Source organism: Scleropages formosus, chromosome 10 (assembly GCF_900964775.1).
Source record: "Scleropages formosus chromosome 10, fSclFor1.1, whole genome shotgun sequence".
Classification (NCBI taxonomy): Eukaryota; Metazoa; Chordata; class Actinopteri; order Osteoglossiformes; family Osteoglossidae; genus Scleropages; species Scleropages formosus.
Window position 1 is genome coordinate 5,082,181 of NC_041815.1, and position 26,471 is coordinate 5,108,651.

The 26,471-nt window shown below is 46.6% G+C and overlaps 1 protein-coding gene across 1 annotated transcript in view; it reads right to left on the reverse strand.

The window, feature by feature from the left end:
• Positions 1 to 228: 228 nt before the first annotated feature.
• LOC108941801 (protocadherin-16-like) overlaps positions 229 to 26,471 on the reverse strand; it is a 97,659-nt gene continuing 71,416 nt past the window's right edge. Inside the window, exons 3-21 of the mRNA XM_018764662.2 lie at positions 25,668 to 25,856; positions 24,540 to 24,771; positions 24,035 to 24,271; positions 22,526 to 23,563; positions 21,413 to 21,600; positions 21,239 to 21,335; positions 20,864 to 21,021; positions 18,381 to 19,230; positions 16,750 to 16,989; positions 15,388 to 15,513; positions 15,007 to 15,216; positions 13,962 to 14,828; positions 13,489 to 13,602; positions 13,154 to 13,365; positions 12,715 to 12,866; positions 11,846 to 11,976; positions 11,116 to 11,402; positions 9,963 to 10,104; positions 229 to 9,036 (exon numbers count right to left, since the gene is read on the reverse strand). Coding sequence (XP_018620178.2) covers positions 6,425 to 9,036; positions 9,963 to 10,104; positions 11,116 to 11,402; positions 11,846 to 11,976; positions 12,715 to 12,866; positions 13,154 to 13,365; positions 13,489 to 13,602; positions 13,962 to 14,828; positions 15,007 to 15,216; positions 15,388 to 15,513; positions 16,750 to 16,989; positions 18,381 to 19,230; positions 20,864 to 21,021; positions 21,239 to 21,335; positions 21,413 to 21,600; positions 22,526 to 23,563; positions 24,035 to 24,271; positions 24,540 to 24,771; positions 25,668 to 25,856 — 8,082 coding nt within the window. The 3' untranslated portion in view covers positions 229 to 6,424. The remainder of the gene's footprint in view (positions 9,037 to 9,962; positions 10,105 to 11,115; positions 11,403 to 11,845; positions 11,977 to 12,714; positions 12,867 to 13,153; positions 13,366 to 13,488; positions 13,603 to 13,961; positions 14,829 to 15,006; positions 15,217 to 15,387; positions 15,514 to 16,749; positions 16,990 to 18,380; positions 19,231 to 20,863; positions 21,022 to 21,238; positions 21,336 to 21,412; positions 21,601 to 22,525; positions 23,564 to 24,034; positions 24,272 to 24,539; positions 24,772 to 25,667; positions 25,857 to 26,471) is intronic.

Consider the following 26,471-nt stretch of genomic DNA (forward strand, 5'->3'; position numbering starts at 1 on the left):
TGAAAACCAAATGAAATAGAAATGAGTGGAGAAAGTTTGGCAACGTGAACGGAAAAGCGAGAGTCAGCAGTGACACATCAGTTCTACATCGGTCAGCACTTACACATCCTCCAAGTCACTGGTCAGCAGAAGTCTGATCCCCTTCGTACCCTTTTTATGGGTCGTTCTGCGTTTTCTCACGTACGTTCACGGAAGAGCAACGCGGCATTCCTTCTGATTGAGCAATATTTTTATTAAGGCATATGTTTATCAAAACAATGACACAAAGTAGGAACACTGGCACTGTTGTGCTCAAGTATAAAATGTGGGTTCACAGACCCTCAGGACGCTTCCTGCCTGAAAATGTACAGCTACATACAACTCTCAAAAAACACATGCAATGCCATCAGTTAGATATGGAAAATAACAATTCAGATCCTCCCCCCCAAACCTCTCATCACACAACATCTCAACACGTTTTTCTTAAGCAACACATGAAAAATAAATAAGACTTTCCTTCCTTCTTGCAAACTTTCACTGATTCACAGGAGAACTTGAGTTCAACAGCAGGTACTGGGTTTCATGGGAGGCCTTAAAAATTCAGATCCAAGGACACAGAAGAGACGAAAAGTACCAACTCCTAAAGAGACTCTTCCTAAAAGGCACCAGAAGCAAAGAGAGCTGTTCCACCTGTGTTTTCCTCACCTTACCACTGAGCTGTTTCTTTGAGGAACATGACATGAGACATCTGCATCAATTTGCTCCCATACTCCTACATTAGCTGTGGGGTGACGGCTGGGCCGGATGGCTGCTACGGGGTTCAGAGTGAGGACCTGGACTCGGATTGTTTTGCAGTCAGAAGCTGAACCTGTTGAACATAATGGTTTAGCAGTTCTGTTCGTTTGTTAATGCTGCCATCTTGTTCCACTTTAGAAAATTCAATGGGGAAAAAAAAAAAAAAACACGCATGTGATCTAACAAAAGTGTTTGGTTCTAGTAGCATCTTCTTAATAAACCGCCATTATTTTGTGTCGACCAATATCCTGATTCCCGATCCTGTTTCTTTCTGACTGCATCCAGCACTGACTCTGATGCCACACTAACACACGAGGTGTGTTGTCCTGGAGTGACCCTCCTTTTCATGCGAACGCAAAGGAAACGCTAATAGAAATATTAAAATAACATTTTCAAAATGAGGAACCGATGTAAAAAGAGATTTAAAAAATAATAAATGGGATGAAATTTAGAGTTGGCAGCAGTGATGGGAATTTTGAAACGTCAATCTTGAGGGATCTGCGTATTAACAGTAATCACGCAGGCTAAGTGATAGCATTAGTGATAACTTTTTGTAGCCTGGCGGCATTAGCAGCATATGTTTGAGAGGAGCAGGCTATTGTTTTTGGAAACCCTCAATCTCCTTTTAAGGGGATGTTCTTCCAGGAACACGGTGTACATGAAAAAGCAGGGCTGCAGACTCACGAAAGAGCATCACGGGATCAATGACCGTGTTCTCTCCTGTGTGCTTACGGCTATTTGGGGCTACGTCAAGACAGGTGCGATGGTGCTGAGAGAACCTCGCCATGAACACTGGTAGGGAGGAAGTAGGTGTACACAGGAGACACTGGCTTACTACTGCTGTCTCACACCATTACATTGTTAGAGCGGTCCCATGTGAGCTGTGTTCTCAGGTACCTGTTCTCAAACATTTTCAATTCCTGTGTATCAAATACTGACTTGTAGAGGCACTTTAACACTGACTTCCAGAACCTTCTGTAAATGCAAACACTAACTGGTACCTTCGGCAAACTGCATTTGGAAATGGGAAAAGTGTCATCTGTATGAGAACTTACACATGAATGCCTCTGATTTCAAAATTCCTGCTATTATTATCATCCTTGAGATGTTTTTAAATCAGTGTTACATTGATTTGACATCACTGTTTCAAATGATTCACCTTGTTAATATACAGGATGTTAGATGCCATGGCTAGAACAGGGTCTGTTTTTGGAACATGAGCCTTGGCAAGGAGTATATATGGTGACAGTTAACACTACCGCTCTAAAGTGTAAAGCTCTTGCCTACTTGTCTAGACAATCAAAAGGCTAGAGTCTCTGCCACAGACCTCTAACAGCAAAACATGGTGCGGATTTACGGTACAGTTGAAAAAACACCAGTGTGAATTAACACTTGAAATCAGATGGGCAACCAACTTAGCACAAGTGCTAAACTGCATAGGAGGTTCCCTGCATTGTCTGTGCATCCACAGCACATGTGGATCTCAAGTCATACAGATAACGGCACCTTTTCATGTATTTACTACTCCGTAATATAGGTTAAGATCCTGTTCTGCAATGAGCAAGTATGAAGAACAAAGCCTGTCTGCATATATACTGACCACAGGGGGACGACAACTTGTAACAGAGGACTATCTTCCTGTTTGGGTCATGGAAGAGCCTGCATGGGAGATTCCAGGTTTAGCTCCCTGTCACATTGCAGGTGCTTTAAAGGAGGCAAAACACAAAATGCATTGTTCCTCACACTGAGATCTTGTGACTTTGGCATGGGACATCCAGGCTACAACTAACAGACTGGTTCCAGCCACCAAAGTTAAATAAGTCCTTTAAGACCATTTAGGTCTGTAATTTATTGAGCTTTTTGTATTCTTCTGTCTTCATTAGGTGTTTTGACATCCTGAAAAATACGGTGACTTCCTCGGAGTTGGCCACAGACCTACATTTTCCGTCATCCTCATGCAGGAAGATCTAGGAGGCTCTTCCAGCCAAGAGGATCTTCAGAGTGGAAATTTCTCTGAAACAGAAGCAGGTGCAAACCCAAATGCAAGTTTGTCATCTGGACTCATGAGGCACATATGAGAAGGTGTTCTTGGGCAGGGAGCGAGGAGCAGTATCCATAGTGGAGAAGACAGTTGACAATAGCAGCCCCACACAACACCAGCTTTAACTTCATGAACAGGCAAGGCCCTGAAGAGCAGCAAAGGTCCATTAAGGTCCATTAGTAGGAACCAGTCTTTGAACAATGTGACTCCCCTTTGCTGCCATTCCTGCCATGCCAACAGGTTTCAAAAGACCAATACAAAATTCAGTGACCTTTCCCCATTGCTGAAAGTAAGATATGTAATCCTGTGTGATTATAACGCACATTACCCACATTTCGTCATTTTTTACATTAGGCACTTGGCAAGATGTCAATATAGCAATGTCAATGTCTAAAACAAAGGTTTGAGGAAACTATATAAATCAGGTTTAGACAATTCTGATTTTATGCCAGCTGCATTAAAAAGGAATATGGTAAAATAACACTGGTATTTACTGGACTACTACAATATTTAAAATGCAGATTAATGATAAGCGTACAGACACGGCTTATGTGATTTATGTTTTGCAATAAACCTGTAAGAAATGGAAGTATTTATAAATAAAAAGGCAGGTGTCACTGAAAGAACTAGTGTAAGTGACCAAAATCTGGTCTAAATTCAGTTTGGTGCCCTTGAGTATGGTGAAGTCCCTACTTCTCAAAATGGGTGTCAGCTGAGTAAATAATGGCTTATTTTGTTGTTAGCATGAGTGTAAACTGTAAAATCTACTGAGCCTTGGAGGTTAAAAAGAATAAAATGCAGAATTATATCAAATTTGCAGTTAAATTATTTACAGGGCTATTTCAGAATCTTAGGGGAACCTATAATAAGGCACCACTGCTCACTGAATTTGTAACTCACATAAATCACTCCACAACATGAATGTGATCATGTTCAAACCTTAAATGGAACTGCATGGCATATCGTTGATTGCTGCTTTTTAAGCATGACATATTTTCTCATGGTTGCACAACTGGGAGGCAGTGAAACTTCGGTCCGAAAACCGCTGCGCCAAGGTAGAAAAAAATTCCTGCCAACATGTTAACAATTAGAAATGAGAAAGTGGATTCTGAAATTGTCAAGGAGCAACTCGTTTCACTGACAAATGAAGGGAAAATTGAATTTCCAGACTTGCCTCCGTGGCAAATGCTTGCGCACTTATGAATACAATCTTACACTGGGGCCTTACATGCAGGCTGCCAGAGGCCTTATGCTTGTTCTCCTGATCTGACTGTAGTTTGATCAGTGCTTGGGAGCCTGAGATATCTTAAAACAACATAATGATATTGCGGAACAGAAAAACCAGAAGATCCACAGTGTCAGGACCACCGTGCGACCACAGGATCGTACAACCATCAGTTGGAATGCCTACACATATATGCATTTTCCAGAATGCAGCAGCATGTATTAGAGATGGGCATGCACACAAACACTGCTGAGTAAACACCGCTCATTACAATGCAAACAGAGCCCAAAACTGGACTAGGACCATGCACAAGCGGCCCTTGGTTCAAAGCCAAACCTGCTTCTTCATGGGAGGTAGACCAGCTGGCTGATGCTGGGTGGAAAGTGTAATTTTGATCCAGACCAGCCCCCCACCACCACTGTTCTGGAATTTATTTGGATTTGCTCCACTTGTTTTAACTATGTCTTCACAAAGTTTCTGAAGACCACAGCAATAGCAGCAAGGTTGAGGCTGGACTTCCACAGGTACCACAGCGTTGAGCAAGTATGTACTGCAAATGGAAGAGATGCCACTGACAATGCCAACAGGTAATTTAACCACAAAAAGGGTTTAAACGTGAATATAAAACACCAGAGCAAGAAGAAAAAACAAGCCAAATGTTGGCACTTGAACAAGGGAGTCATGAGAATGCAGAGTCATGTAATAAACAAAATCTGAATCCATTGTTTGCATTTTATTGTTTTCTCTGCATTGGTCAGTTTTGTCCTTTTAAAGTGTCGTCATTTTGAAAATCTTCACTATCCCACAAATTTCTGTGGAATTTTGAAAAAGTCTGAACTTCAAAGAAATCCTATTCTTCCTTTGTGAAAAAAGACCACCAAACGTATGTCAAGTCCATCAAAGTCATGTAAACAAACCTGTAATCCAAACGATAAAACAAATACCCTTCAATCGCTGAGCTACGTCAAAAATATATACATTCTTCTAAGTGTTTCCCTTGCCTAACTCCCAGATTACCAGTGAAAGCTAAGTTTTATTCAGTTGTCTTCTGTTCAGCTCAGTGATTCTTCATAGAAAAAGAAACTGTACATAGTGATAACTATATGTACATATGTAACTCGAAAACCTTGAGGAGGAATAGTTTTTTCGTTCTTCCAGTTTATCTGTACAACATAGTTGTGTTTACTCTGATCTGAGTTTGTTTTGCATTCCGAGACATGTATTTCCTTGCTTTCTTACAGATATTAGCTGCCATCAACTGCTACTCAGTTTGGCGGAGATTAATTAGAGCGCTCGGCCGTTCCATGGTGGGCCTGAAACTGAACAGCAGTACCAGTGGCTACTGGTTGATGGGAGAAATTCAACTCTGTCACTGAAAGAAAGGACATTACACACAAAACAGCAAGGGTTTACTAAATCGAAAGGGTTCCTAATCCGTTTATAAATTCTACAATTGTCCTTTGGGACTGTACTTCCATAAAGGTAACGAGACATATGAACTCAATTTGTTTGCTGCGGCTTAATTATCGGTGATGATGGTCACGCCATCTTCGGTAAAGTTCTCTCAATTTTACTTGTAGGTGAGCAGCCCATATTTAGGCTTGTATAAGGACTGTGTTTCACTCATTTTCTTGTGGGAAATCCTTGACAAGTCCTCATTTCGCAGGGATCCAAGAGGAAGACGTCTCTCCCGCAAGGTTCCTCGCTTCCAACGGCAGCCATTTGTCTTCATTTCAGTCCAAGAGCCTTAAATGTAGCTTACTTGACACTTTACGTGAGACATAAATCAAATGTTGCAGCACACCGAACGCTGAATTCATATCTGTTTTTTCTAGTGAGCACTATTTCTGTTTTTATAAATATACACCAAAACACATGTACCCAATCACGCACATGTCAAGAAATCTCAACATTCAACACATACAACATGACTGTTGAACCAGTTCAAACAAACATACTCTTCATACATACAAATATACATGTATAACCAAATGAAATGGCAATCTCTTGGCCTGATCAATATTTTCTGTCCAAAAAAACAAGCAAAAAAAGTGTCTTACAACACTGTGACCACAATCTTGGCTCTCTGTTTGTATGTGTAAACGCTTGGTGGCTCCTGATGTCTTCAAACACTGCTACGATTGTGTGTGGAGATTACTGATGAAGAGTGACCACACGAACCCAATGCAATAACGAAAAGTTAGAGTCAAAAATGCTCAACTTAAGCAACTCCAGCAACTCCAGATACTCAACTCTCTGGCCAGCCAGGGAGACCAAACAACATAACACAAATACTGAGGTGGAGTGAATGGGGAGTGTTTCAAAACACCCCAGAGTTTTCAAGAACCTGTACTGTGGTGCCCTTTATCCTCAGAGGGCTGGAGTCAAATCCTCATCTCGGCCTCCTCAGCTTGATCTAGCGAATGCTCTGCTGTGCTGATCATGGAGGCCGAGGGCCCCTGGGTCACCCCAAAGGGAGATACGGCAGGTGAGCAGGCCGCAAGTGGTGAAAGTGAGGGAGAGAAGCTTGGCGACATGGCAGCCGAGGAGATGGAGCCCTCATTGCTAATGGGCGACCGCCGGAGTGACAGCAGGTGAGGGAACGTCCGTCCTATGGCAGGCTTTGGGGGCACAGTTTTGGCGCCTGGGTGGGCTACTGAGGTAATGAGGGGTGGGGGGTCAATTCTGGGTTTGGGATCTGTCTTTGATTTGGGCTGGAAGGGCCTGCGGGGGTTGGGAGGAGCATTCTCATCCTTTAGCCGGGCTATCTCGGTGAAGACACTGGCCAAGGGCTGAAACTGTGGGCACCAGTTGAGCAGATAGTCCCAGTTATAGCTGCCCCGCAGCTCTTCATCACTGGCCACAATGGCGGTAAGGGAACCATCCACAGAGGGCTTCCCATCTTCAGGGAATGCATAGTCTTTTGGATGTGAGAGGTTGAGACCCCTTCCAACACTAAGGTAGCCTCCGCCTTCATCCCTGTACATAGGGTGTTGTGTAGACAGCAAGGTACCAGCGAGACTTCCCAGTTTCTTCCCTTTGAACCACTGGCTTGTCTCCATCACCGGCTCGCAGGAGATGTCTGACAGCTGGTCGGCATCTTGTTGGATCCCAGAGTCAGGACCCCGGGCAGAGATGTGCTCCTGCATGGAGGACGAGATGCTGGAAACGCGTGGATACTCGTTAATCATTCGGATCTCATCGTCCTCTGCGGCCTCTGCCTCAGCTGAGCCCCGCCCACTGGAGTGGGACGGGTCCAGAGACCCTCCCCGAGGGTATGGCACTCCTCCTGTACTACCCTGATCACTAGTATATCCAGGCAAGGTCTGGTGGTAGATCCTCTCACCTGCAATCACCCTGGATTCATCAAGCTTCTGCATGACTGTGCCAGATGACCCTGTCCTATTGCGGGCATCTTGCTCCTTACGCTTACGTCTGGATCTCAACAGGAATAAAGTGATGGCAATGATAATTAACATAACAATGACTCCCAGAGAAGCTGCTATGACACTTATGAGCAGTAAATTAACATCAGGTGCCAGACCGAAAGAGGTGCGAGTAACATCGATGGTCACTTGGGCTTTAGCCACACGGGAGGTCTCGAGGGGGCTGTGGGCTGTCACATCTAGTGTCATCTGCCGAACCTCTCTCTTTGATCGCCCTCCTACGATGTGTCTGTTTGAGCTGTCCAGTTTCAGGAAAACTACCCCCGTGGTTTTGTTGATCTCAAAGTAAGGTGAGCTGCTTGGGAAGGAATACAGTACAATGCCATCCAAGCCTCCGTCCTCATCTCTGGCATGCACTTGTCCAATGCTCTGCCCCTGCTTGGCTCCCTCCGGTACCTCAAAGAAGAAGTCGGATGACGCGAAGACTGGGTCATACTCATCTTCGCCAGTAATGTAAATCTGCACTGTGACTGTTGCAGAGTAGTTTCCTGGATCCATAGCAAGAGCCACAAAGTTAAAGGAATTCACTTTCTCATAGTCAAAGGTTAAGCGGGTGTGCACTTCACCTGAAGTCTGATTAACCACGAAGGAATCTCTGCCCTCTCCATATTTGTCCACCATGTAGTACTTTAACTGGCCATAGATGCCAGTGTCATAGTCAATAGCATGAAGCATGGTTACAAAAACATTTGGTGGCAGATTTTCACGAATGCTTACAGTCAGAGTTTTCAGGGGGAAAAAAGGTCTGTTGTCATTGATGTCCTTCACTTCTACAGTGACAGGGGCCAACGTGTAGTGACCGTTGCCATCAGAGGCCTGGATGATGACCACATGGGAAGACTTCCTCTCCCGGTCAAGGGATCTCTGCAGACGTAAAGCTCCTGTCCACTGATCGATAGAAAAAAGGTCCATTTCATCCCCAGAGCTAATTGTGTATTGGACTTTGGCGTTCAGTGCAGAGTCAGGGTCAGTAGCCAAGAGACGCAGAAGCTCTGTGCCTGTAGCTGCCCCCTCACTCAGCACCACGCTGTACTCTGCACGGTTAAAGACTGGTGCGTTGTCGTTAGCGTCAGTGACGGTGACAATAGCCAGCACGCTGGAGCTTCTCTGCGGCACTCCCCGGTCTGACACTACGATGGTAAGATTGTAGTGGTGTGCGGCCTCAAAGTCCAGCTGCTCTACAAGGATGAGCGTGCCTACCGTCTGGAATCCCCGGCCCTCCAGGTAACGCACGCTGCTCTCGATCTGGAAGGCATTCCCCATATTGCCACTGGCGATAGCAAAGTCGAAGCCACAGTTTTCCCGTGACAGATCCCCATCTATTGCCTCCAGAGTGAGAATGGTGGCTCCTGGGAGGCCATCCTCTGACACGGTGGCCTTGTACTCAGACTGGTGGAAAGCAGGCGTGTGGTCGTTTACATCCAACAAGTGTATGAGGACGGTGGTGATGGAAGTCAGTGCTGGAGTGCCCCCATCCTTTGCCTCAATCAGCACACTGATGGAAGGGTGGTCCGAGTCAAATTCTATCCTCTCGTTAATAAACAGTGTGCCTGGAAAAATACACAAGTACAATTTTAAGCAGCTTGCTTTTCAACTCATGTAATTTGCAGCTGAAATAAATCAGAATCGTTTTAATATTATATAAAACAAAGTCTAATAATGTTCAATTACTACTGTCATTTTAATTCTCTACTCTAGGAGTATTCAACTCTGCCCGTTAGAGCTCCCCGTATACGTTATTTTTGTTGCAGCTGAGCTTTTAACTACTTATAGCTGTTGACAGAATGAGACATTTGATTCAAACTTTGTTTCCACTAAAGTGAAAGACTAAATCCGCTTTTTTTACAATCGTGTGAAATGAGAATGATCTTGGGCTGAGAAAATTGCTGGAGGTGAGCCAACACAGCTCATTTCTCTTGATCTGTCCCAAAGCAGAACAAAATAAATTATTTGTGAGCCTCTTTTTCATTAGCCTTTTAACTTAATGACTGAAAGGGTAGAAATGACTATGTAGTGATTTGTTCACAATTACAGGTATTCCTCATATAACTCAAATTTTGTGTAAGATAGTTTAAAATGACATTGAATCCTACAGCTTATTTATTCAGACTGAGCTTATCTGAATTGTGTGATGCATATAATTTACAATCCAGTTATGCCTAATCATTTAAACCCATATATAGAAGAGAAAGAGGCAAGAGAAACAACGATACACAGAGGGCCTATACTTGATGAAATTAATCTGATTTCTGGTAAATGTTCTATGAATACAGTGAAGAGGGGACAGATATTTCTAGTATGATGCATGGGAAAAGCACTGAACACATCTATCTATCTATCTATCGACGGTGATGTAAGAGTGTCAAGAATGTCATAATCATTTCAACAGGACAGGACTGCAATCACATAAAGTACATATAATAGTGGAGAAGAAAAAAAACAATATCAAACTTAAAAAAATTAACAAGCACCCTACCATTGCTTGGGTCGATAGAAAAGCCATGTAGGGTTGATGACATCACTCTGTATGTGACCTTTCCATTCTTCCCTGCGTCCCTGTCTGTGGCAGTTACTGTGATGACTGGGGTGCCTGGTGGGGAATGCTCAGGCAAGGTTACCTAGGAAACAAAGAAGTGCTATTTTTACTTGCTGTCCCACTCTTGATGTCATTTCCTGCACTTTGTAAGGCATTCAGAATTAAAAAACCAGTGTCTGCACCTTCCGTTGAATGCACAGCTGGAATCATGTCCGATTAACTATAAAACTTTAATTACATTCAATATGTGTGGGACGGTAATACCACAGAAAGGTGGAGGTATTGAGGGACGCCAGCTTTGGTGTTTATTAAATTTAATAGAGTGTGACAAGCCTATAATGTGAATCGCCCCCCCCCCCCCCCCGAGAACAGGTTCTGAAGACACCTTCTGTGTCTTTCGAGATAGCAAGTGAGCATAACATTACATCGCCAGTGTAGAACTAGCCTGCTTCACGGATTACGGGCCACATCTGCTCTTACAGTAATGTGATGTGATAGGCTGTAAAGTACAGCTAAGTAAAATGCTGCTCCACATTTTAAATTGAAACCCAGGTAACAAACTTGTTTTTTGTAGAATCAGGAGGATATCTTCTGCATTTGCAGGAGAAAAAGCTTCAGAAAGAGAGATTCTGCTATGTTCAAACTTATTTATCATAGTTTTCTCCAAAAAGACTTCCAATGAACTCTATGTAGTGTTACCAGCTCACACACCTTATTCACCAAAGTGACTTACACTGCTAGAGACACTACTTACACTGGGTCACTCATCCATACATCAGTGGAACACACACACTCTGTCACTCACACATTATGGGTGAAGCTGAACAGCATGTCTTTGGACTGTGGGAGGAAACCAGAGCGCCCAGAGGAAACCCACACAGACACAGGGAGAACATGCAAACTCCACACAGACCGAGTGGGGATCAAACCCACATCTTCTCACACCACCCAGGCACTGTGAGACAGCAGCACTACTTGTCATGCCACCATGCTGCCCAACTATGGCCTGGGCTGTAAGTGATGTAAGTTCTCGAAAGGTCAAATTAAAGTGACTTGGGTGTTTGGGGTTCATGGGGTTCTGAGTGAGGTGTACCTGGTAGAGATCCTGGGTAAAGACCGGCGCATTGTCATTCACATCCTCCACTAGTACTGTCAGGTTGGCTTCGCTCTGATGTCGGGAGTCCGAAGACCGGATGGTCAAAGTGTACCAGGTCCTCTCCTCAAAATCCAGGGGAGCAGTGAGGGAAACCCCCCCACCATACCTGTGGATCCCAAACTTGCCCAGGGAGTGAGAATCCAGCTGCAAGGTGTAAGACAAGGGGGGACCAGAATCCACATCGTTCCCCGTCACCTGCGTGATCTCTGTGCCAATCATGGTGTCTGGAGGGAGTGGTTGGAGGAAAACACATTACAAATCATAAGCGTAAACGGTATCAAAAAATTTGATAATTTTCTGAAAGACTACATTTTAATTTTATTAACTGAACTGACATTCCATACCAATGCATGGGGTCAGTGTGGTGAAAATGTAATAATTACGGTAATAAACAAAACAGATTGCTGAGTACCAGGCGCTGTAGGTTCATGTGTTAATATTTTGGCAGACCTTGTGTCCTTACATCATTTTAATAATATAGCATCCAATAATAAAATTAGAACTGCAAGTCTACAAGATGTCTATTGAATTTATAGGAAACAACTGATCATAATTTAAAGATCGAGTAACTCTGACAGTCAAATGTAACTTCATGTGTCAAGTCCTGGTGTTTGTACAGAGGCAGCTGAGAATATTGCTGGGGAAGTTCACAGGTCAGATGACTCACTCTCCGGCACGCGGACTTCACGAGGCAGAGGGATTGTGGGACTATTATCATTGACATCAACGATGATCACGGTGAGAGTGGCGGATCCAGCCAGCCGGGGACTGCCTCGGTCCGTTGCCGTGACAACGAGCCTGAACGAGAAAAACACCAAGCTCAATTTCCCCTGTTCCTGGAGAACGTGGACACCTTAATTTCCTGTTTACCATCCTCCACTTTTTAAGAGTCATTTCTGAGATTCTTATGTCGTTTGTAAAAGCAAATGAACACATTTCTAAAATAAATGTAGGACATCTCCATAAATTCTGGCTTTAAATACAGAAGTGTATGGGCCATAACTGAAAGAAAACACATGTCTGTCAGTCAAGAACACCTGGCAGGGGTTCCAGAAATTTCTTTGTCCAGAGCCACCTTTAGTTATTCACCATCTGTCCAATACCCCCTACAGTTCTATTACACTTTCATCCAAAACATCTTAACATTTGTAACACAGAGGGAGTGTCTCCTGTAACTTAATATTAAGCACCGAGTCCAACCAAATTAATCTCTACTGGTTTTCATTTATGGAAGCTGAACAAAGAAAATCAAGCAGGGCGCAGCATGAAGGACATGAAAGACAAGTTGATGGCCTTAATCACAATTCGCACTCTGAGAAAATGTGCAAACTATCTGCATGCCTTTTTTGACATGGAAACCAAGCCTATGAACAACAAAGAAATTGCAAAATGAGCAATTTTAAAGGTAGAGTCGGTAAAATAGTTAAATTCATGAAAACACCCATTGCTGCAAGCACTTTGGGGCTGTCAAAACTCCGGTCAAGGCCTCGAAAAGATAAATAATTGCCGGGAAAAAAAATGGCTCAAAAGGCTCACTTCGTCTGTGTCCAGATTTCTCTGTCCATGATGGCGGATGTGCTGATGCTCCCAGTCAAAGGGTCGATCCTGAAAAGGCCACTCATGGAAGACGACTTGAGGGAGTAGGTCACCTGACCATTCTGACCTTGATCAAGGTCATCAGCTAGAACCTTTGTGTGGGAGTAGGGGGTACAGACATTTAAAAAAAAAAGAAAAAAAAAATTACTATAGAGAAAACACAACTTCAGAGACATTGTGACTGGAAGAGAGGCACCTAAAGTAAAAAAAAAAAATTAAAGGTATAGATTAATGCTGACAGGAACATTAAACTGCAGCAAAAAGCTATATTCCAACCTCTAACAGCGCCTGTTACAGATTTCTCATTTCCAAGGTTAATGACACCATGCTTCAACAGAAGCCAAATCATCCTCACAGGCTTTGGGGATGGCAACTGCACCTGGATGATGGGGAAATCATATCCCTGCGCCTCCTGAATGTATGCCACGTAGTTCTGCAGCTGAAAGCGAGGCTTGTTGTCGTTGACGTCCTGCAGGATCAGGTTTACGGCCATGAAGGAACTGGAAGAAGCACTTTCAGCCTTCACCACAAGGCGGAGCCTGGGGTTCTCCTCAAAGTCCAAAGCGGCAGAACTTTGGACAAATATCTCACCTGGAGACATAAAGCATAACACCGAAGTGGGAAACAAGTGGGCCAAAGTTCCCTTTTTCCCGCAATCCCTTCGTATTGACACATCACACTGCCGTACTAGGAAACCTTTTGCATTCAACTCACCTGAAGTGGGACTTATGCTGAAGGAGTGCTGCCGGTTGCCACTAAAGAGGCTGTAGGTAATGCCCCTACGGGAGCCGTCGGGGTGCTGGGCTTGGACCTGTACAACGGCCGTACCTGGGGAAAGGCCCACAAGACAGGAACCTTCACCACATTTTGCGAGAGAAGGCAAGGCTACACCATGCGCCACAGCTCACAACAAGCTACTACTACTAAATAATGATAATATTCACATGCACCCAAAGGTTTTTGAAGTAAATAATAGACTGTATCTTTCATGTACTAATCAATATATCTACAACCGTGGGATTCCTGAAGGCCATCTGGAGGTGTGGTAATAAAAAACTGGCTACAAACTCAGGGCACCCAAAGAAACAATCCCATTGTGTGTTACAATATTTATGGCTATGTCAATAAAAGAAAGTACTAAGCTCTGTTAAAAGCATACAGCATTTTTCGTTAAGTCAGTGCTGCACCTTTGGCTGCGTTTTCCTGGATACTGACATCCCTGGCATTACGGGAGAAGCGGATCCCCTTGTACTCCTGCTCCTTGATGTAGATGATGACCACGCCAAGGGAAGACTGGGAGGGGCTGCCCTGGTCCACCGCCTGCACGATCAGAGTGTGCTGACTCTGGGTCAGGGTCTGCAGGCTCTCTGTCACCTGGATGGCCCCGGTCAATGAGTTGATGGTGAAGCCTTTTACTGGGTTGGCAAAGCGGTAGAACACTGACCCATTGGCACCAAAGTCCTTGTCCTCAGCCCTCATGGTGGCCACTACCTGGTGGCTGGAAAGGCTAAAGCTGGAGACATTGACCACGAGTGGGTCCTGGACAAAGAAGGGCGCGTTGTCGTTCACATCCAGGATGATAACGGTCACCTGGGCTGTGGTGTTTCGGGGGCTAGCAGGGGACAGATCAGCAGCGCACACCAGGAAGCTGTAGGAATCCCACCTCTCTCTGTCAAGTAGCATCGCTGTCGTGATCTGACCTGTGTCCTGGTCCACCTGGAACATCCCCTGTGGGGCCCCTCTAAGGAAGTACAGAACCTTGCTATTGGAGCCCTGGTCCTCATCGGTGGCTGTCACCTCCAACACAAGGGACCCTACGGATGCGTCCTCTGGGATCTCCACTGTGTAGCTGCTCTGCTCAAACTTTGGGCTGTTGTCATTGACGTCCAGGATGGTGACCTCCACGGTCGCAGTGCCGCTGAGGGAGGGACTCCCATGGTCTTGGGCCACAACCGTCAGCATATACTTGGACCTGCTTTCCTGGTCCAGGGGTCTGGAAGTGGCGAGCACCCCCGAACGGCTGTCCAGATGGAAGTCCCCGTCAGGGTCTCCAGCTGATGGGGTGAAGGAGTACACATGCACACACAAATACGCACAAACAAGAACTTCAACCAAACAGCTGAAAGCTGAAAATAAGAGCAAATCCTCTGAAGATAAAATGTGAAAATTCTTAACAAAGAGCAACACAGGGAACAGAAGTGAGCTATAGAAAGACAGACAAGAAGTCCCTACCTATGATCCTGTACTCCACCTCCCCGCTGACCCCAAAGTCCTGGTCTGTGGCCCTCAGAGTGAATAATTCCACGGGCTCCAGGTTCTCCGGCACCTCCAGGTGGTACAGGGGTGCAGTAAAGGCAGGTCTATTGTCATTCTGGTCCAGGACTGTAATCCTCACAGTGGCCTTTGCGAAGTTAGGAGGCATGCCGCCATCCTTGGCGTACACTGCCAAAAATGGAGAGAGGACTTTTTAGGAGTACATACGACCAACAGAAGAGCAGGTAGAAAGCAAAGATCACCACTCACTGCAGGAATTTAAAGCACTGCACTGATGAGGACTTTTATTATAACCTTCCACACGGTACAAACTTCTGGTCTGACCATTTGGAGAAATACCTGTCATGATGTAGTGCTCCTGGACCTCTCTGTCCAGAACCCTGGTAACTGATATGACACCCTTTTCCGAGTCGATGGCGAAACCTTCCTCCAAGAGACCTCCGTAAGTCACAAAGCCATTGGTCCCTGAGGAAAGTCATAGGTTAGGGCAGCACACCATTATGCCAGAATGGCTCCGTAAGTCCCGGGTGACAGTACAAACAAACACAGAGTCTGAAATCCTACTGTAAGGCTTGAAAAGCCAGACCTGCAACTTATGTGCCTTACCAATAATAAGTGAGTTATTTCTATCATGTCAAATGTAAACAGTGTGGCACTCTCGTGCGTTTGCTTTATTTGTTTGCAATTCACTTTGCTTTCTAAGCAGTTGGCGTCCATGGCTCCCAGTTGGTGTCTGGTTGCCAGATTGCGTGCCGGGAGACTGGTCTGGCACCGCCACCTGTTTACCTCACTAATTGGTCTTGGAGAGAAAGTTTATAATCACTCTGTTTTATGTGTGTCTGAGTCAGACTACGAGAACGCAAAGCGCTGTGCCTGCCCCCCACCTCACACACAAGCTCTTTGCACGCTTTGGCCCCCCAGCATTGATGCCAATTAAAAACAACTGCTAGGGAAGCTCATGTAAAAAAGAAAAAAAAAAAAAAAGATGGGCAAAGCAACAATTTCTGATATTTTCAAGTGCAATAGAAAATCACATATTTATATTGTGTCCTTTTGTGAGGTGGAGGTGCCATGTGGATGGAGTACAAGCTCTGGACAAGACAAGGCTTTTCTTGAAAAGACAGAAACTAAAACTAGATAACTGGCCAGAAAACAGAACAAAGAAACAGCAGAATAAAAAGGGAGTGAAAATCACAACCAAACATTAAAAATTTCACAGCACTCCGCCTCTAACTCCTCATTCAGTCACCTCTCGTCCTCCCACCAGCTGCCTCGTGTCAAGGCCTTGACTGTCTCTTAATGGCCAGCAGCTGGTCTTCTTTATCCTGCAGAACTGGCAGGGGGTGGGCATTGGGGAGCTAACTGTCCATCACGTTCAGCTATGCCCCATGTCATTGCTTTGCACTTAACGTACTTTTCTAATAATTCAAGAGGAATTACCCTACCAGTGATGGGGTTCAGGCTGAACTTCCCTCCATCGATACCCACGAGGATGCGGTAGGCTTACGTACAGCTTTAGTAATTGCATGGTTATTATAGTGACTTAATATATAGCCAACTATCTGTCTTATGCCTTTGTTCGGAACTCTATGACGCTGCGTGAGAAGAACGATCTATGAAAATAAATTGAACTGCACCGAATTTCGAAGATGTGACATTAATATGTTTACATATGTTTAAAGGGAGTGCATGGGGTCCCACCTTGGTCCTTGTCGGAAGCCGACACCATCAGCACACTGGACCCAGGCTGTTGGTTCTCCAAGACTTGGGCCTCATACTCATTCTCTGTGAAGAATGGGACTTCATCATTGACATCGATAACGTGGACAGACAGGAGCTGAACAGTGGAGTGCTGGGGTGTCCCATGATCCTCAGCGATAATGGTCAGGTTGTACAAGGCTTGCTCCTCACAGTCAATCGGCTTTAGGATGGACAGAGAACCTAAGAAGGGGAGATCGACAAGACATGGAACATTTCGGAAATTCTCAGAAAGTAGCATCACAACAAAAAATGTAAAATCTGTATTTAAACGATAACATTAAGAAACTGTCTCAGTACGCCAGCAGACTGGGGTGAATCACGGAAAAGGTGACATGTCTGCTGATATGGGACTGCGCTTCAACTGTCAGAGGAAGAGATGCTGTTCTACCCTTGAAGTCTAAGAACATACGGTATATAGCGTAACGTAAAAAGTTGTGCTATTGATTATGTCTGCATAATCACTTATCACCATCACAATGTGCTATTGCATATTTTCTCATGGTAGGATTACAATGAGACTTTGCAACACAGTCTCATGTTCCGTGAATCTCAAGAGTGGTGTGCCAGCCTACCTGGTAGCTACTGCCCCAGCTGGAAAACAGGACCTGCTGCCCAAGTGTTTCCAGTGTGCCAAGGGAGGGGGAGTTTGGGGGGGGCAAGGCAGTAAACACACTCCAATCACGCAACATGGGATCTGTCGTGCCCTGCTAGAATTAGGCACCCCATCTCATCATTAATGCGCACACAGATCCCACAGGGGCCTAATTTCATGGCTCTAATTTGGTGCAGAGTGTGTTTGTGTGTATGTAGTTGTGGTTGAGGGGACTGACTTTTTCTTTCCCCCCTCACACTGAGATAACTTTCTACTTCGGATTCAGTCTGGTTGGAATTACAGGGTGGAATATCGTGAGACAGCAAGTCTGACTGCTCGGGAGTCTGTCTAGCTGTAATCTGAGCCAACTGCAGTGCAAGGTTTTGCAACTGCAGATCCCAGTGCATCTCTCACTGACTACGTTACCTGCGAAAACATTTACATGCACAACGGCTTAGTTGAGTGCAATGCTGCCATTGTGCCCATGGCAACACTCGCTTCTGACAGTTTCTCAGAGTAACCATGTCCTCCTGCTGACAGAATATGGTTACTCAACATAAGTGTATTAATTTCTTCAGCATATTCTGAAGTACTTAGTGCCCTGGAAAAGTTTAAGCTTTAACTCATTTTTACCAAGCATTTAGTGTTTAAAAGTCCACAGGGATGGGACTTTAATAAAGGCGAAGCACTAATATCTGATGAGATGATGAGGTACGAATATGGCTTAGCTCATTTCAATGCAGCCAACATGGGGAGACATAAAACAGCATGCAATTATGTTCCAATCACCAATTTCAGAAGATGTTTTATTAGCATTAGGCTGTGGAAGTGATGATTACACCACAGGCTGTTTCCCTGAGGGCTGTAGGTGAAGGTTCAGCAAAGGCTGGAAATAGAGGTCCTACAAGGACTAGAATAAAACTGTGGCCTGGGAAATATCAGCAGAGATTCCCAAAGCTGAAGTGAAACATGGGCCTACCAGTGTTGGGATTCAGGCTGAACTTCCCTCCATCGTCACCCGCAAGGATGCGGTAGGACACCCGACCGTTCTCTCCCTTGTCCGCGTCACGGGCCATAACGTAGAGCACCACAAAACCCACCGGCTGATCCTCCATCACGCTGACGGCTGGTGGTGAGCTGAACACCGGTCCATTATCATTTTCATCTGTCACAAAGATGCGGGCAGTCACAGAGCCCCAGCGCCGCTGGCTGTCGTTGAGGGCCAAGTCAGTGGCCCGGACCACCAGGTACAGGGAGGATGTGGTCTCATGGTCCAGCTGCTGCTCCAGGAACAGTACGCCACTGACGGGGTCCAGGGACAGGAGGCCAGTGCTGTCAGGCCAGCGGTGCTCAATGCTGTAGCGCACCTCACTATTGGGCCCACTACCATCCCCGTCTGAAGCCTGGAAGGTATAGACATGCGAGCCAGCCTCTGTACTCTCAGGAACAACAATGGTTATGGGGTCCTGCGGGAAGAGGGGCGTATGGTCGTTGCTGTCCTCCACATCGATGTCCAACCGGACCAGGTGACTACTAGGGCAGGCTTGGGAGAAATCATCCACCTCCACCTCCAGCGTGTAGTGGGAGCCCCGCTCATAATCCAGCTCCTGGGCCAGGTACACATCACCGGTCAAACGATCCACCACAAATGTCCCATCTCGGTCCGTGCCACCCACCACCGTGTAGGTCACCTGACCTGCTTCAGGCACATGCTGCTGGTCATGTGACCGAATGGAGCCAACCAGAGACCCAGGTTTAACACCTTCCATAGAGTTAAGGGTCATTGATAGGGAGTTGGTTTTGGTGGCAATCTTGCTATGGCTGAGAACCTGTATAACACACACACAGGGTGTGACAGGGCATAAATCAGATTTAATCAGATGGCCCATTCAGAGCCAAGAAAAATAATGTGATAAAATTAAACACAATCAGAAAAGAAAATGTTTTAAACATTCAGCTCCACAACTGTAGACTGATCCCATTGGACCATTTAGGAATAACTTCAAAGAAAAATAATATTGAAAAATAAGACTGAAGCTAACGTGGAAGCGCAGACCAAGACGCTCTCACGAATAGCATGCTGTTTTAATAAGAGCGGCTCCATCGTTAAACACACGGGCAGAGATTCTAATACCCAAGTTCAAAGGCAATCAGGATATCAGGAGAGAACAACATTGACAGTGAGGCCTGTACAGACAGCGGCACCAATTCTCCTCCCTCTAAACTCACTAACACCCGATTAATTAGAATGTCAATCCTTTTCAGACATGAACATAAACTCAGCCTAAGGCTCAGTGTTTGGGAGATTGGATTGCAACATGAGAAGACCGTGCAGTGATTTGTTCCAGATTACAGATGTAATTAAAGGCTGTTAAATGTTCCAAAAACAAAATGTTAAGTGTATATAAATATATATACACACACATAGACACACACATACATATGTATATAAATATCGAAAAACGCAGACAACGTAGCACAGTTACTTTGTAGCATAAGTGGCCGGCATTTATTCAGTGGCAAATGATTCATTTTCATTATTAATTCTATTTTCCTTGCTTTTGCACAAAGTAAGAAAAAAGATTGACTGTGGTTTTATTGTACTTGTTATAATGGCTTTCTATTTTCCAGCCACTTGCGTGTAAAGATTTACAACATGCTGCTGTCCTTTGGGGGGCCGCCAGTGCTCAGTGCCTTATTAAACGTTAATACTAAACCTGATTAACTTCAATGGCACACCTTTTGGTGAGCGCGTCCTTGTGCCTTGTTCAAAAGAGCTACCGTGTTAAAAAGTGTCAAAGGCATTCAGCTGGAGTGGCCTACAGCTGGCACTCATCACCACCCATCTGGGAATACTTGGTTCAGCCAATTTTCCATCTAAGATTGAAACTTCCCTCATCGAAAAGTCACACAGACATTGAGGGGGGTTGTATGAGACTTTCTACACATTCTGGACCCCTGTTTAAAATCACATCTTTGTGAACATCAGTGCTTTGGCAATGCCACAAAAACGTGTACTTTTTTCCATAAAGGGTCTTTTCTTCTTTTGGTGGAGCCTTCTTTTTGTCAAACACGTGATTCTGGCAGGTAAGATTTCAGAAATGTCACACCATCCCCGTTGCCTGTACCGCGCAGCACAGGGGACTGCAGAGAGAGTTTCGATTACAATGTGCTAGAACCCCCCTCTTGAAACAAGAAGTATTGACTGGATTTCGACGAGGGGTTTAATGTTTTGTTTTCGATGGCACAGTTTCAACTCTGCCCATACCAACCATCAAAATGCATTTCTGTTTTAGCTTTCTGAGCCCATTGACATGATTGCTTTTGAATCTAAAAAAAATGAAAAGTCTGGCAGAAATATATGACTGAGCTGAGGGAACCGCACGGACGAGTGGTGGAAACTCTACACCTGTCCACTACACATGCCTCCCCCATATGCCTCCTTCCCCAAACCTTCCCCACCTGTATGAGCAGGCTGCTGGAGGAGCTGCGTGGGGGAAGTCCCCGGTCCGTGGCTGTCACGGTGAAGACATACTCAGCCCGCTCTGCGTGGCTCAGGGGAGAGGATGTGCGCAGCTCTCCCGTGTTGGGGTTGAGGGAGAAGCGCTCTGCTCTTGGCCCTAAGGAGTCAGCAGGTAAAGAGAAAGTGGTCGAGCAGGGGAAACGAAGAATATTAAAAGGCTGAACAAGTCAAACTGCATAATTTCTGGCCTTAATTAATAATAGAGCATGGGAAGGAAATCATATCAGGCATTGCCGCTCAGGGAGCAATCAGTGTTCCACACCCTAACACATCAGTACACATGTACACACGCATGCACGCACAGGCATTCTCACCCGAAAGAGAGAAGAAGACGGTCCCGTTCTCTCCCTCATCGGGATCCTTTGCCTGTACTATTCCCAGTAGAGAGCCAGGGGGCTGCTCCTCTGTCACCTGGGGGATGAAACCTGTGAGGACCATTCAATAGGATCACTCATAACCCCTGAATGGAATAGAGGGATCACACTCACCTGCATGACCAGTTCTCTTCCAGCCTGAGCGTGAGAGAATGAGGGGGCGTTGTCGTTATCGTCCAGCACGGTGATGTGAATAGTGCCTGTAGCACTCCGGGGGGGCGTGCCTCCGTCCTGAACCACTACCATGAGCTGATAGCTGGACTGGTGCTCACGGTCCAATGCTGTCCTGGTGGTGATCTCTCCTGGACATGGTGACAGGAGGAGAAAGAGTTGTCTGATTAGTGTCCTGCACTTAAATTTGCTGGTAGGAATTGCTCCAACTGGATTAAACATTTCTCCTTCTCTGGTGTTCATTGCGACAGTCTGTGACAGTCTGTGACAGCTGACTTTAGTATCTGCAGCTGGTGTGAAACCTGTCAAACTGATTTTGAAAGCAGCTTGAATGTTTATCACCATCTCATTGGAAACTGGTGGTTTGCCACTGCTCTTCCCCTTTTACATTGTCCCCGTTTCCAGGAATTTATTCATCCGTGACTTAATTTACTTCACATCAGGTGGGTTCTTTCCATATTTTTTTTCAGAACATCTGCTGATCATCTGGAGGAGATCTTGTCTGAGAAAGCTAAACAATGCACCGTGCATCATGAGTGATGGACACCATTAACAGCTGCTACAGGGCTACCAGTGCCACATGCAAGCATACAGATACAACTCTAAGTATCTCCAAAAGGAAAACATGTTAGATTCTCCACTAAAAAATTCTGGCTTACTTTTTTCCATTTTTGGACATCCTGTATACTGCCATGGTGTTATGGGTTAACAGTTCTGATTTGTGTAAGTTGTGCTGGAAGGACTTCACGGCCGTTCTCGGTGAAAAGCTCTACAGAAAAGTGATGTGAGCTGAATGAGGGGCTTTGATTGCACCGAGGCCGGACCCAGCTGGTGAGACAGGAACCGGAGCGGCACTCTAGTCCCAGCCTAAATCAAATCACAGCGCAGGTGGGTCTGGCCGCTCTCCTTCAGGCCAGAAGCCCATTTGCACGCGATTAGAGCCTGGCTCCTAATGCTCGAGTAAAGGCATCTAAACGGGCTGTCTTACATGAAAGAAACCTTTGAATTCTTCCACCTGTTGGTGTGCCTGAAGGGAGTAACAGAGCACACACTCACCAGTCTGGGAGCTGATCTGGAAGTTTCGGTCCGCGTGCAGGAAGCGGTAGGTGAGGCGGCTGTTTTGGCCCGCATCGCGGTCGGAGGCCAGTACCCTGCCGAAGCCTGTCCCGGCCGGCAGGTTCTCCCGCACCGCCAAGAAAGCCAGCTCCTGCGCCAGTCGCGGGGCGTTGTCGTTCTCGTCCGTCACCGAGACCCGTACTGTTGCACTGCCTGTCTTCTTCAGCTGCCCGCTGCCTGAGGTGGCCAGCACCGTCAGTAGGTACAAGTCCTTGGCCTCACGGTCCAACGCTGTCTTCACAAAGAGCCAGCCGCTGTCAGCTGCAATACCAAAGCCAGCAGCATCGCCATCGGGGCGCAGATGGTAGGCCAGCGGACCCGAGGCAGCGTTGCCTCCTGTCCCACCAGCTTCACGATGCAGCGCCCGCACCTGCAGGAAGCACGTATTCACGGGTGTGCCCTCCCTTAGCTCCACGCGGTAGGTGAGCGTGTCGAAAGTAGGGCCCTGGTCATCCTCGGCCTGCACGTGCACCACCAGCGTGAAGGTCGCACTGAGCTGGGGCGCTCCGCTGTCCCGTGCTGTTATGAGCAGGTCATGACGCGGTGCCATTTCGTATGAAAGCACCCCGACCAGACGAATCTCACCACTGGTCCGGTCCACGCTGAAGGTGCGCTGAGTGCCGCTCACCAATGCCAGGTCGAAGCTCAGCCGCCCATTTGGGCCAGAGTCTGGGTCCTCAGCCCGTACCCGATACACCACTGCACCCAGGGCAGTGGCTTCAGGCAGCAAAAGTGACTCGGAGGATGAGGGCAGGAAAGTGGGCGCATTGTCATTGACATCAGCCACAGTGATGCGCACTCGTGTCTGTCCAAAGGCCGGAGGCGAGCCACTGCGGGCCTGAACCTCCAGCTCTAGAGAGGGCCACGCCTCATGGTCCAGCGGCCGGCTCGTGCGCAGAACACCTGTCTCCGGATCTACAGTGAAGTAGCCATCCGGGTCCCCAGAGCAGATGGTGTAGAACACGTCCTTGGAGGCCCCTTGGGAAGGCAGGAAACAAGAGCCTGAGAACACTCACTCAGCTGAGTGACCATGGAGCATAGCAGCCCCAGCTGAATAAACCCTAGAAACCTGCAAATCATAAACGTATGACGGAAAGCTCCAAACATCCACAGTACATAGTGATGGAAACACGATGAAGACAGACTTTCTAGGGGCAGCAGGTAGCATAACGGTGAGAGGCGATGCCTCGGAACACAGGACTGAATCCCCCCTCCTGCGGCAGCACCCTTGAGCAAGTTATTCTCCCAAAATTGCTCCAGGAAAGATTACTCTGCAGCACAAATGTGTACTTATAAGTAGCTAAACATCATAATCCGCTTTGGAGCAGAGCCTCAAACAAATAACTGTTGCCGCGCAAAACGCACACCTGAAGCCCCTCTCATACTGCCCAGGAATTTATTGGTGTGGGATTCATTTGCTCCAGTTATAATGACAAACGGCACACCCACCTGCCCGGCTGCTCGCTCGCACCACCCCGACTTGGGTCCCCCGCAGTGCATCCTCAGACACGGTGAACAGGTACAGTGTCTGCTCAAACACGGGGGGTGCCACCAAACCAGCCACCACGCTGATGTTCACCTGCGCGTTCACAGGTGCGGTGAGGCCACCTCCATCCTGCGCAGCGATCACCATGGGGATGACAGTGTTGGCCTTCCCATGGAGGGAACGTGACAGGGAGATGACGCCTGGGGAGGGTTAGGAACATTAATAAGGCAAGATAAAACTATAGGGAAAATAAGTCTGATTATTTCACTTCTGATAAGATTTCAACGACAGCACATGCAGAGAAGCACTTAAACTTCTTCCATGCTGTACCTCAAAATCATTATGGGGCCGTGGAAAATTATTCAGACTGTGAAACCAGCATCCAGTCACAAGTACCGTTAACCGTATATGCTGATTGGGTTGTGATGCAGCAAAACAGATGTTGTTACAGCGAGCAGGGCTACCAACCTGTGTCCTTGTTGAGAGTGAAGTAGCTGGAACCCCACCCTGGGACAGTGCGGTATGTCACTCTGCCGTTGTCGCCAGCATCAGGGTCATGGGCCGTCACCCGGACAACGGATGTGCCGGGCGCGCTCTGTGTGCTCAGGCTAACAGCGTATTGGACTGGGTAGAACGTTGGCCGGTTGTCATTGACGTCCACCAGGGACACTTTCACATAGGCCATGGAGTTTAGACCGCCCTGAGGAAGAAAACAACCATCACCGGTAATGAATTTAATAGCCTAGAACACCCCGCCCTCCTTCAGAACAGTCCCATCCTCCTTCTGCCTTGCAAAAGTGAACTATTTATTCACTTGCAGCTCGGATTAGGTCTGGCAGGACTGATGGGCAATGAACATTTCAGGATCGACATGGCCTTGAACGGGGGTGTCCCAACATAGCCCAAGAGAGCCACGGGGTCTGCATGCGAATCTCATCCCCAGAACTCAATCAACTCAAATTTGAACAAAAGCAACAGAAGCCCACAAAGCCTGTCACCTTCTGCGGCAAGACAGGACAGCTGCGGCCGGGAAGAAGGAAAGATTTTCCTTTTTTAACATGCAAAGTCAAAAATAATATGATTATGCTCCAGTTTCCCGTACTCGCCGAGTACAACATCTCGCTTCATCTCTCCTTTCTGTACCAATTTCAGGAGTACCTGTGCTTCTTTGGGTGTGTCATAAAAAGCCCAGAGGGTGGTCGCAACCCGGCTGAGTGGCCTGAGGTGCAGCCAATTAAAAGTTACAGCCCGGTCTCCATCTCTCTGATGGCTTTACCATGAATGTTGCAACTTCCTGCCATTCTTACCCTTACGTTCTTAGGTTTGCCTTTTACGGACTGCAATTTGGCCTGAAGCACACAGGACACTACGGCTAAGGTAGCTCTTGCTGGGGAACTCCATTTGGCAGTTTTATTACATTTACTCAATGTTATGTCAACGGCGTTTTTACTGTTTCATAGCACCACTCTGGCCAATAGCCCTTGGGAGAACCCCTCCAGCACTGGGTTCAAAAGGACCTTCTTTCAGTGAGAATTCTATTACCGTAGTGACAGGGCGTGTGTGTGTGGCTGTGCAATTGCGGCATCATCCGCTCACCCCGTCCACAGCAGCGATGGTGAAGTCGTAGGTCGGGGGGCCTTTGTCACGGTCCAGGGCTACGGTAGCGCAGATTTGGCCCGTCTCCTTGCCAACGGCGAACTGGGTGGGCACAGTGCTGCCGATGCCTGTCCCGATGGAGTAGGATATGGAGCCAAAAGAGCCACTGTCAGCATCTGTTGCTGTCACCTAAAGAGATGCAGGAAAAAAGTCGAATTAGCGTAAGATGACATACAATAGCTTTGATACAGCAACCTGGGTAAACTTGCTTCAGACATCCTGCTTCATGTGAAGAAAAACAAAGAAACATTTAAGATGTTTTCTTTAAAAGCAAAACACTATTCCTTGGTGCAGCACGTGTGCGTGTAAAAATACGACAGTACTTATTCCGGCAGGACCGTCAAGCAGCTAGCGGTTAAAGAAAGAGAAGAGAAATCAGAAATGTCAGGAAAGACCGAGCGCGATTAGCTCGCTGGAGCGACAGAGCAGATGAAAAAAACAGATCGGGCCTCTCGTGGCTGGCATCTCGATTCCAGAGCACAGCTCCTGACGCACACCTGCAAGTTTACCGCACACGGCGCTTTTGCAGTGCGTTCCTCCTGTCTCACGAGCCCACGGTGGGTGTACGTAGGACAGCGACAAGAAGTTAACAGGGGGTGTAATTGGATGGCATGGTCACGGAAAATAACGTCTCTATAACGCCAAGCCCGTGCATCAGGTTGCCAAGGTGACGCTTGCGCGCAGACACAACCGAGCAAGAAATTGTATGCGACCTCACAAAAAGTGCCGCTCGGAACCGTGCGG